Source organism: Grammomys surdaster, unplaced genomic scaffold (genome assembly GCF_004785775.1).
Source record: "Grammomys surdaster isolate TR1022 unplaced genomic scaffold, NIH_TR_1.0 125953, whole genome shotgun sequence".
Lineage (NCBI taxonomy): Eukaryota > Metazoa > Chordata > Mammalia > Rodentia > Muridae > Grammomys > Grammomys surdaster.
This window is the reverse complement of record NW_021620773.1, coordinates 1474612-1485812: the sequence shown is the minus strand read 5'-3', so window position 1 is coordinate 1485812 and position 11201 is coordinate 1474612. Positions and strand designations below refer to the sequence as shown.

At 48.7% G+C, this 11201-nt stretch overlaps 1 protein-coding gene across 4 annotated transcripts; it reads right to left on the bottom strand.

The window, feature by feature from the left end:
• Positions 1 to 258: 258 nt before the first annotated feature.
• Positions 259 to 9881, bottom strand: Rabl2b (RAB, member of RAS oncogene family like 2B). 4 transcript variants are annotated; one of them, XM_028753681.1, is made up of 9 exons: positions 9778 to 9881; positions 8243 to 8396; positions 5986 to 6015; positions 4705 to 4784; positions 3989 to 4068; positions 2072 to 2183; positions 1682 to 1779; positions 1340 to 1423; positions 259 to 1171 (listed from the first exon to the last, which is right to left on the bottom strand). In XM_028753681.1, the coding sequence occupies exons 2-9, from the start codon at positions 8347 to 8349 to the stop codon at positions 1091 to 1093; spliced, it is 672 nt and encodes a 223-aa protein (XP_028609514.1). In that variant the 5' UTR covers positions 8350 to 8396; positions 9778 to 9881; the 3' UTR covers positions 259 to 1090. The 4 variants fall into 4 exon arrangements, with proteins under 4 accessions (XP_028609514.1, XP_028609515.1, XP_028609516.1 ...); XM_028753682.1 differs by having other exon boundaries at positions 1682 to 1776; positions 9778 to 9861; XM_028753683.1 differs by lacking the exon at positions 9778 to 9881 and having other exon boundaries at positions 8171 to 8355.
• Positions 9882 to 11201: the final 1320 nt, after the last annotated feature.

The following is an 11201-nucleotide window of genomic DNA, read 5'->3' as shown; positions in this document are numbered from 1 at the left end:
GGAGGTGTGTCACTTTGAGGATCCGAAGACCTTGCCATTCACTATTCCCATTGGTTCTCTCTGCCTTTTGCCTGTGGACCAAATGTGAACCCTCGGCTACTGCTCCAGTTCCATGCCTTCCTGCCTGCTGCCATGCTCCCCAAAATGATGGTCCTAGACTCACTCTCTGAAACTGTGAGCCCCATTAAGTGCTTTCTTCTGTAAGTTGCCTTGGCCATGGTGTTTTGTTATGGCAATAGAAAGGTAACTAAAACAGTGTTTATGAAACTTAATCTTTATTGTAAAAAAGGAAATAATATAAACAAAATAATGATAATGCAAATGATGTTCAAGACAATCATCAAAGCAATCTAGCAAGCTGCAGAAAAGCAGGGCAGCTCTTCTCTGCTGTTTGCTGCCACCCACTGAAGACGCAGTGTTTAGCTCGCCCTAGAGAGGTGGAGGAAAGCTTTCTACCCTGAGATGGAGGCTTTAGAGGAAGTTTTTGTTCACATGGGGAACAGTAAAGTGTGTATATAAGCAGATATGGCTAGACTTGTCTTCACTCCACTGCAATAGAGTCCTGCTCCTGTGCTCTCAACCGACCTAGAAGAGCTCCTGAAACAGTTGGTACTAAAAAACAAATCTGGAATTAATAGTTGTCTGTCAAAAATATTGTTGAGCAAGTTGGTTGGGAAACAGGGACAGAGGTATCATGGATGGATTCTGTAGGGACACACAGTCCTCAAGGGCTAGTAAGCATCATTCTCTCGGCAGAAATGAAGGGACAGTCCCTGAGGTCACTTTGGGAAGAAAGACAACACACACCTAAATGTCTACTGAGACGACATGAGCATGTTCAGTTTCTGCACTGTCAGGCTGCTGGGGTGGGGGTGGGGGAGATGTGAAAGACACGGCTCCCTCCTCCTGATGCAGGAAGCTGGTGGGTATCATGCCTGTCTAGTTTGTTTGTGTTGACCTCATCATGTACCACAGAACAGTGGGTTTGCAGGAAGTTGAGCAGGGGTAGCCTAGAGAGGTTCTCCAGAGATGTAGGGTTTTCCAAATGGCTCCCAATACCCCAACTCTGCCATGTATGGATGTCCTCAGGTTAGGAAGGAGATGGGCTCTTGGTCATGTCACCCCGCTCTTGGTCTGGTGTATCCTCTTCTTTCTGCTCCAACTTGAAGTTCTGTGAACAAGATCATAGGAGAAGCCTGACCCTGTATTTGCCCAATTATAGTTTTGAGGCAGTTAGGGGTTCCAAAGGTAGGCAAAACCCTATGTGTTACGTTGTATTGCACACCTCTGAAGAAATCATCTACTTCTTTTATCGTACCTGAAACTGGGCCTGACTTACCTCAAGCTCCTGTAAAACCTCATCCATGAAGTCCTGGGAACTTTCTTTGTAAGCTACAGCTAATCGAATAGCATCATTGAAGAGCTGAAGGTGAAGTAGAAATGGCAGAAGTGTAGCTGTGGATCCTGCCTTTATAACCCGCAGTCTCACCCCTCACTGGCACCCTCTCATCACCCTGGTCCCACAGGCAGTGGACTGTCTCACCACATTTGGTCCTCCCAACCTCTCTCCCCTGCTGCACCCAGCCACGCCCTGTCCTCGCCTCTTCCTTCCTCTCCTCTCCTCCCCGAGACTCTAGGACTCTTAAGCCACTTTAGCAGACTGCCTCTGGGCTGCCATTACCTTCACAACATTGGTACCGTCAGCAGCTGAGACAAAGTAAAGGGGTAGGGAGAACTTCTTGGCAAAACTGAAATTCTTTTGAGTCATCTGTATGTCTGCTGCAGAGAGAAGCGGGGCATTGGCTTGTCTATCCAGCAAAGGGAAGAGTTTAGAGGCAGGGTCAGTGGAGGCTCTGGGCTTGAAAGTGGGGAAGGGACTGTCAGGGACTGCCCTGGAAATGGGTAATAGGGGTCTGTGTCTTGGGAGGACAGGGTCTTGCTGCTGGCCTCCTTATTAGAAAGGGAGTATCTTGGGAAGGACAAACAAAGGCTGCCCACTCTTTGAGAGAAGGAAATGTGTGGTGGTCGGTCCCCAGGAATTACTGTCACCCAGGTACAGGGATGGCCCCACCATCAATTTTATTGGCCACCAGGATGCATGGGATCTCCGGTCTGAACTCCCGAAGTTCTGCATACCAGGTACCCAGGTTCTTATAGGTGATTTTCCTCTGGACATCAAATACCTACAGAGGGTAGAAGACAGTTGTGTCAAAGTACTTTATCAGTTCCAGACAACACACACCCAAACAGGTGTATACAAACCCAGACCAGCACCTTCAGAACAGGGCCAGAGAGAAACTAATGGGCATGCATCACAAGCGGAAGTCAGTCTCAGACAGAAAAGAGGTAAGTTCAAATACAAACGCCAGAGCAGGACTGAAACAAAAAAGGCTGACCCTTTGGCCCTGTGTGTGTGTGCGCGCATGTGTGTATGTGGTGTGTGTGTGTGTGCGTGTGAGACTTCTGGTTCCATTGTTTCATTTGCCTTACTTCACACTCTTCTATTTAGTACCTTCTGTTATTAGAATTAAGACTTTTTAAGTTCTCAAGGGCTTTTGGGCTTAAAGGACTGTGAGGAACAGGTGATGAGTCCCTTCCATGACCCCTTCACTGTCGTCCTCTATGTGCACACAACACTATCTGACTATGTGCCACAAGTACTCAGAGTCCTGTGCATGCACACAGGAAAATGTAATGATAAAACATCAGAGGAGGCTGCACAGAGACGGTGGCATCTAAGCAGAGACTGGACCACGAGCAACATGTCTGTCGAATGGGTATAAACTGCAGAGAGTTGAGAGAAGTGGAGGGCGGGGACGGTGAGCAGAATGGGCCAGTCTTGTGCACCCCTTTCGTGGCACTCCTTATGGATGAGAGGTTACCCACTCATGATGAGCAGCGGTGTGTTTATTGTTGGAGGTGGGGCTAGGAGGGAGGTGGTGTCAGATGCTGAAAAGTACCAGGGCAAACTTACATTGTGTAGGCAGACTCACAACAATGGTGTCAACTTGTGTTCTTATCAGAGCTGCAGCACCTGCTTCTTTTGTGATTAGGGCCAGAATGACTTACAGAGCTGTCCCAACAATATGACGTCTACCTGGGTCTGTTTATAGACTCAGTCTTGAGGTCTAGCTGCCATTCTGTGAGCTAGTCCACATCAACTCTTACTGACAAAGTGTCCTCACTTGGTGCTAGTCCCTAGGGTTCCTAATTCAGAGAATTAGACTATGGGACTGGGGCTCAGCTCAGGGGTAGAATGCATACACCTATGCACAAAATCAGTCCTGTTTACTCCCTAGTACCAAACCCAATCAAAACCAAACCGAATCAAACCTCAAATCAGCCTACTGACTCATGTGTCACAGATGCTTGGTATTCATGAAAATGTTTTATCTGTGGATTAAAAGAAAAACATATTCCTTCTCAGCATGTAAGAGTGGTGGCTAAGAAAACGAGCCTGGGAGCTCAGAGGCAGGAACTCCCAGGAGACAGATTCTTAGAGTCTCACTAGAGCCCTATGCACAAGTGACTTTTGGGGACTTTTGTGCAGCCTATCACCCATGGTAACTATCCTAGATAGCACAGTGAGAGTCTGTGAGGAAGGTGAGGGCTGGTCTGAGAGGGAAAGGCCTTTAAGAAGCTGTGGGCAATCGCTGAGGTGCCCTTGAAGTTTCCCCGTGGGTGAGCTCCTGCAGTAACCAGTGGTGGCTCTGTCTCAGCCACGTTTTCTTTGAACACTGAACGGCCAGGGGAGCCCAGTTTCTGTGCTTTCTTTTATCTGCCCCCATCTGAGGACAGCTTCTCTGGCATATTCTTTTTTAGAAGCTATGGGGTGAACCATGTGGGTGGCCTTGAACAACCCTCTCCTACACATCCATATTTGGGAGTGGGGCTGAGGACCACTGATCCCATGTCTCCTGACCCCTCAGGCCAGACTGCCCAGTGCCATACACATATATATTCTTTAACTGCCTGGTGGGTTTCATACCATGATGCAGGCGTGAGCCTTGTGGTAGTAGGAGGCATGCATGCTCTGGAACCGCTCCTGGCCTGCTGTATCCCAGAAGTCTGCAAAAAGAACACAACTCTGTCGGCCCAGTGGGGTTGAGGGGCAGGGAGACCCCAAAGGTGCCAAGCATTTCCATTCAGGTCTCTGTGCAGAAACCTGAGTGTACTGTGAGATGTGTGAATGCAGTGGTGTGTGGAGGAAGACAGAAACAGAAGTAAGGGCAGTGCAGATGGAGAATCCCAGAGGGCGGAGTGCAGGTGCCCCTTGTCCCCACACTCAAGATGGGACCCTTCAAGATCTAAATTTCCACAGATGGTGGACAGTCAGGATATATGGCCTGGTGACCCCAAGAGAAGGTCATGTCCTACATTTGAGAAGTGGTGAGGCCACAGACGTATCTATTTATACTAAGCTGAATGTTGATCCCTGCACTGAGAAGTTTACCCCATCAGTGGCCTCTGTGCTCCTTTCCGTCTGGCAGGAACAGCCTTTCAGTGTCTGCTTTTCTAAGTCCTGCCCTTCACACCTGGCCAGGCCTGGGTGCTGTGAGGCTCTATGTCCTTGTGCACCTCCTTTTCTGCTTCCTGACTTCCAATTTTTCTTCCTTCACTCTCTCCTACAAACCTCCTTTCTTTTCCTACCCCCTCCCGCCCCCGTCCCCCACTCAGTGTGGCCTGAGGGCCCATGCTGCTCACCCACAAGGATGGTCTTGCCGTCTACTGTGGCCGTGTGCTTATACAGAGTCAGAGCATATGTGGACAGTTGCTGTGGCTGGCTGGATGCAGGTTAAGGAGCAGAGGTGACCGAACAGAGGTAAGGGAACGGGGATACGGGGAAATGGGTCCTCTTCTTAGTTTTTCTTTAATTTTTGAGACAGGTCTCACTATGTAGTCTTGGCTGGCCTGGCACTCACTATGTAGATCAGGCTGGCCTTGAACTCACAGAGCTCTGCCTGGGATTAAAGGTGTGTGCCATCACGCCTGGTCCTTTTCTGTTGAGACAGGTTTTCCAATATAGCCTCTAACATGGACATCCTGACTTTGTCCTCTTTATAAAGAAGTCAGATTTCAAGTTGAATAAATTCTACAGACAGACAGAGGCAGCTTCAGTGGCACAAGGTCTAAGGGAGGGTCTGGGAGAATGTTCTGGAGACCTGAGTGTGAGGTCACACGGAGCAGGATTTTAGAGAGAAGTGGCGTCACGATGCTCTAAAGTGTGACTGTGGATGCTTTCAGACTTTCACGGACAGAGTGCTAATAGGCTAGAGCATCAGGACTGTCCCACGGTAAAAACCACCACCAACAGGCCTGGCAGCTCACAAAGCATTTACAAATGGAAGTTCATGTGTGAGTGTGTGAAACACTAATGAAATTCCTGGGGAACCACATCTTGTGAAGCTGAAATACACTGGACAGTTTCATGAGCCACACTGAAGCGGGACGGCACCGGCGTCTGGGGCTAAGGTCAGGGAGAGAGTAATCGGCTCTGCAGTTCTCCTTTGTAGCCCTCAGGGGAACACTTGGGGAACTTTTAAAAGATGCTCTAAGTTGCAGCCCCTTACTCCAAATCTGTAGGGCACAACAGCTCATAGGATGAGATGAGGGAAAAGCTGACATCCTGTGATTTATAAAGCTTCTTCCTACCGAAGGAAGACGTTTTAGGCTCCAAGGAGAGAGGTTAAATAATTTACCCAATGTCAGAACTAGGAATGAGGAGACAAACTTTGTATCCAGGCATTTGATCCAGACTAATGCTGTCTGCTATTCTTTCTGCCTTCCTGGTCGAAATAAAATATAAGTGATTTCTGGCAGCAGCAGCCTGGATTCTAGGATGTGGTTTGGGTCAGCCAGTGAGGAGCCAGTGTGAAGGAAACCCACTGGTCTTCCCTGGGCTGCTGGGCTGCTGGCTGGAGGTTATGATGCACTTGAGTGGGAAAAGCCACAGGAACAAAGGGCACTGCAAGTCTTTAAGGATACAATCCGTCCATGAGAAACCTCTCCATGAGTCTGTAAGGGAAACGTGTGAGGTCACAGGTCACGCACCATCTCTAGCTTTCTGTCCCTACTTTGTCACCCCCTGAGCTGACAACTTGGAAGCCACCTGAGGCTTCCTATCTCTTGCCAACTCTCTGTCACACAGTTTCTGGTCAAGCCCGGGCCACGGGAATCACCATTACCAAGTCCCCAGAGCCAGACCATTGGTGTCATCCCAACGGTCAGTATGCATCACTTCCATCTCACATACTGCTACACACAGAATTACCCCTGCCTGTGAACAGGGAAGCTGAGGCCCGGAAGACTGTATTCTTCATCCAATATTCATTTTCTCAAGGCTCTGCCATTCCTTAGGGCTTTGCTCAAATGTCATCTAGTAGGGTGGTGACTGTGATAGGTAAGAAGTTCCCCCCGGCTTGTACTCCTCCATCCCTCTCTGTCCTGCACAGAGCTCAACACGAACATGAAACTACTGCAGTGACGCTATCAATTGGAACAGAATGCATGGGGAAGCTTTCTGTGAATCTTTAGTCTACTGCTACTTCCCCATGTCCTCGGCAGTGCATTGGTGCCCAGTCAGTATCTGAATACATGAGTGTGAGTACCTAATAAGCTTAATTTGGTACATATTTTGCAGCCATGGGGCAGTCCTGAAACCTTTTCTTGCTATTATAACCACTGACTACTAATCAGTCTATATAGTAAATCTACACAAAAAACAACACAAGAAACCTTGGACCTCCCTGAAAGACATTAAAATCACACACACACACACACACAATATATATATATTGTGGAACAGCATATATACATTTTAAATAAGAACAAAACCAAGATTTTAACACTCCTATGGGGGATAATTTCAAACGTCAACATGATGAGGCTTAGAATCACCCGGGAGAGGGCCTCTGGGCACAGACATACTGAAAACTGGCAGAGAACTCCTGAGTCCCACTGACACTGAACAAGGTCTTCTCACCCATCAACCTTCCTCTAGACACAGAGTCTACTGCGGTCTCTCTCTAACATTCTGCTTAAGGTATGAAAGGGGTGGGAACTACTTGTCTTCAAAATGTCCTAGAGGCCAGAACTGTGTTAGTCTTTTGATGTTCTGTTAGCTACTTAGATTAAAAAAAAAAACCTGCATTAAGTTAGGCTAGTGCTGACCTGGGCCTTCCCTGGACTTCATGCCAGTCCACATTTCCCTAAAGGTCTATCTATTATTAAGCCAACAACTGGTCTCCCCTTGCTTGACACTTCTGTTCTCTGTGTGGACAAAGGGCTGCTATTTACTGGGTAATCTTCCAAATCCTTACTTTCTCTGCATGGGGTACTATTGAGGTTAGAGCGACTGTAAAATACTACAGCTGAGCTTCAGTGTAAGGCAGAGAAACAAATGTCAGCTCAGGAAGCTGGCCTCAAACTGGCAAGGCCCCTGGGGACCACTCATCGCTCTCCGAGTCTGACGTAGAATGTGAGGTGATCTGCAGACTCTGGGGGTGGGAGACTAACGTGGACATTTACACAGGAGCAACTCTCCCCTCAGCCCTCGAAGGGAGAAATGAGCATGCACCCTCAGCACCCCACTCTGAATGGGTGAGCGGCAGGATGCATAAGCTGGAAGGAGTGCAGATCTCCAAGTGGAGATGTCTATGCCTGCATAGGCAGGCACTGTGCAGAATAATCCAGTCGTTTACACAGTTGATTATCGTTCAGCCTCAGGGGGTCTCTCTAAGGAAGCATCTTTCCTGCCTTTATTCTCCCTATCCTGTTCCTCTCCATCCTACTGTGTTGCTCCAGCTGCCCCAACCTCACTCGGGTGGTAATATCCCACTTGTTACCTCTCGACCTCATGCGGATAGTAATATCCTACTTGTTACCCCTCGACCTCACACGGGTAGTAATATCCCACTTGTTACCCCTCGACCTCACACGGGTAGTAATATCCCACTTACTACCCCTCTACTAGACCGGTAATCTCCAGGGTGATCCACTCAACAGCTTCTGTAAGGACTCAGAAGGCTCCCTGATTTCTATCTCTCTGACTTTCTCCCATTTCCCCCTGAACACAGCTACTGACATGATCCTGATATCTGCCCATGCACACCTGGGCTCCAGTCAAGGTGCCCCCTCGCCTGCTCACAGAAACCACATACACTCTCTTTACCTCTGGAGGACTTTTCTAATCTACCCAGAGCCGTTCTGGGATTGATTTTCCTTCCCTGATTTTCTGACGTACTTGGACTTGCCCACTGCACTGTCCCCCAGACAGATGATCTTCACGCTCTCATGAGCATTGTGCTTCTCCTGGTCCAGCTCACAGGGTTTGCTTCTGTCCCCTGCCATTAGCTCTTGTCCATAGACAAGTGCCAGCCCTGGAGTCTTGTCACTGTCTGGAAAAGTCAACAAGAATCCACTGTTAGAGGTGAGAACTCTCCTCAACTAAATCTACTTTCTTCTTTTCCCGGAACAGCTGATGAGAGAGAACCCAAGGACACACACCCTGACAACCTGGCCACCATGTGCTGAGCCGGAGGGCTCTATCTCTGTCTCTAGAGTCTCCTGTCATTTCCCACTGCAGGTAGGTTTGGGTCACACCTCTCTTCCTACCTTCCATACTAGATTTACAAGTTCAACATATACGCCTTCTTACTTGTGAAACACAAGCAACAAACAACAACAAAGAGTGCCCACGTCATATGGAAATCTGATATTTGGTAAAAGCAAGCAGATGCAAACCATACAATGTGTGATGCCTGACCCATATTCACGACCACCTTCCTTTCTGTCCCCCTGTTGCCATCAGCATCTGCCTCGCAGTCCCTTCACCTTGGTAAGTCCTCAAAACCTTTTTGCATGTGTTCTTTTTAAACCTCTAGTACAGTGGTTTTTAGCCTCCCTAGTGCTGCGTGTGACCCTTTAATATAGTTAGTAGCTCATGGGATGGTGTGACTCCCTCAACCATAAAATTATTCCGGTTGCTGCTTCATAACTGTAATTTTGTTACTGTTATGAATAAGTAATGAAAATATCTGTGTGTTCTGATGGCCTTAGGTGAGACCTGTGATGTGAAGGGTGGGTCATTAGAATCCCAAAAGGTTGAGAACCACATTGATACATTACCTGATTCCCAAATGTAAATGATACAAACGATACCGTGTCAAGATTTTGTCCTGCACTGCCTAAACTCGGATATTTAACTGCTCATCAGTTTTGTAAATAGGAGACTAGGGCATCTAGGAACCTTACCCGTCAAACATCAACAGTACGTTAGTTCTGTGCACACTACTCGTATAAGACAGGACTACAGCATCAGCGCGTAACAACATTTCTAGCCTGGTCCACTCTCTTCATAATCAAATACGACTTGGCAAACACTGCTTCGAATGTACAATAATCCAGATTCTTTGCCAGCTGGGCGCACTGCAATTACACTACAGTCTGTACAGGGAGCGGTCGGTTCGAAAGCCAAACCCCGACTGTCGACTCACAATGGAAGCCCTCAGTGACTGTCACTGTCTTCACGCTTTACGGGGTCAAGCTCTCTTTCGTGTGACAAACGTTTTTAGGCGCCCACCAGGCCTAACCACCATCTCCCGTTAAGGACCCACGATCTGCGGTCGGAGTCTCGGCCGGGTCTCCGCCTTCCCTTCGCCCCACCTCTCGGGCGGGTTCCCCAGGCACTTTCGGCTTCGCGAAGGCTTAGAGGGACCCAGGACACCGCAGATGCGCTCGCCCACCGCTGCCCCTGGACCGCAAAGGCAGCCGGCTTACCTGCTTACAGGCGACCGTAGTCCGGTAGCGGCTCGGCCGCGTCTTTGCCGCTGCTATGCGACCGCACCAGGACCCCGAGCTGGGCTGTCCCGCAATGGCCCGAAGGACCCCAGCGAGGCGCGGGCTGGCTAGCGAAGTGCCTGTCTGTCTGGCACCTTCCAGGGTGCACATCTGTTCCACTGACAAGAGAATGACAGAGAGGGTGTACTGGGCTACTGGCCTGGGATGGGCGTGGGGACCGCAGGTTGGAGAGACATCTGACCAGCAACAGGTTGCTGCAGTATGTGATGCCTTGATAGGATAACCTAAACAAATTTCTCGACTTTTTTTTCCCCCATTAATTTATTCATTCACTTTCCATACCAGTCGCTGCCCCTCCCACCCGACTCCCCCTCACACAGTCCCTTCCTCCATCCCCTCCTTTTCTCTGAGAGGCCCCCACCCCCCTACCCCCTTGGATATTTTCCGACCCGGGCACATCAAGTCTCCGCAGGGCTAGGTGCATCCTTTCCCACTGAGGCCAGATAAGGCAGGCCAGCCAGGGGAATGGATTCCACAGACAGGCAACAGCTTTAGGGATAGCCCCCCTCCCCACTCCAGTTTCTGAGGGAACCACATGAAGACTGAGCTTCACAACTACTGTGTGTTGTGTGTGTGTGTGTGTGTTGTGTGTCCAACCTTGTATGCTCTTTGGTTGGCAGTTCCTGAGAACCCACAAGGATCCAGGTTAGTTGACTCTGTTGGTCTTCTTGTGGAGTTCCTAGACCTCTTGGGGCCTTCAATCATTCCCCCAACTCTTTCATAAGAATCCCTGAGCTCTGACTTTCTTAATCTGTGGTCTGTCACTATTCTACTTATGCAGTCCTATGAATGTGTGGGTTGTAGAAAAAAATTGATAACGGTATAAAGTCTCTGAACGTGCAATTGAATGGAAATAAAAAGGAAATAAAAAGGAAGCACATGGTTGCTCCTAGGTATGGTGGAGAAAGTTTATTGAGATAAAAGGGAGAACATGGCCAGAGGCAGGGACATCTGGGGGAGTCCAGAGTGAACCTGACCCTGAGGCTGGCCATCTGAGGAGAGGAAGGAGTGGGTAGCCAGGAGGTCAGGAGAGTAAAGTCTAGACAAAAGGACTGGGTAAAAAAAATGTCTGGGTTATATAGGGAGGGGCAACTGGGGAAAATCACCCCTCCTCCTAGCCCTTGGGCTGGAGTAGTTTAGTGAAGGGACAGAGGATGCTAGCCCTACCCTCTAACAGGTAGAGACTGGGGATGCTGGGAGAACCCAGGTCTGCATTGATATGTTAAATAGGCACCCCAGTTAGTCATTTGCTTGAGACCTAACAGCAATGATCAAAAACTATTTCATAATAAAAAATGTATCCGTGGTGTTTCTGGGAGCCTTTTCTTTGTGGACTCTTTTGG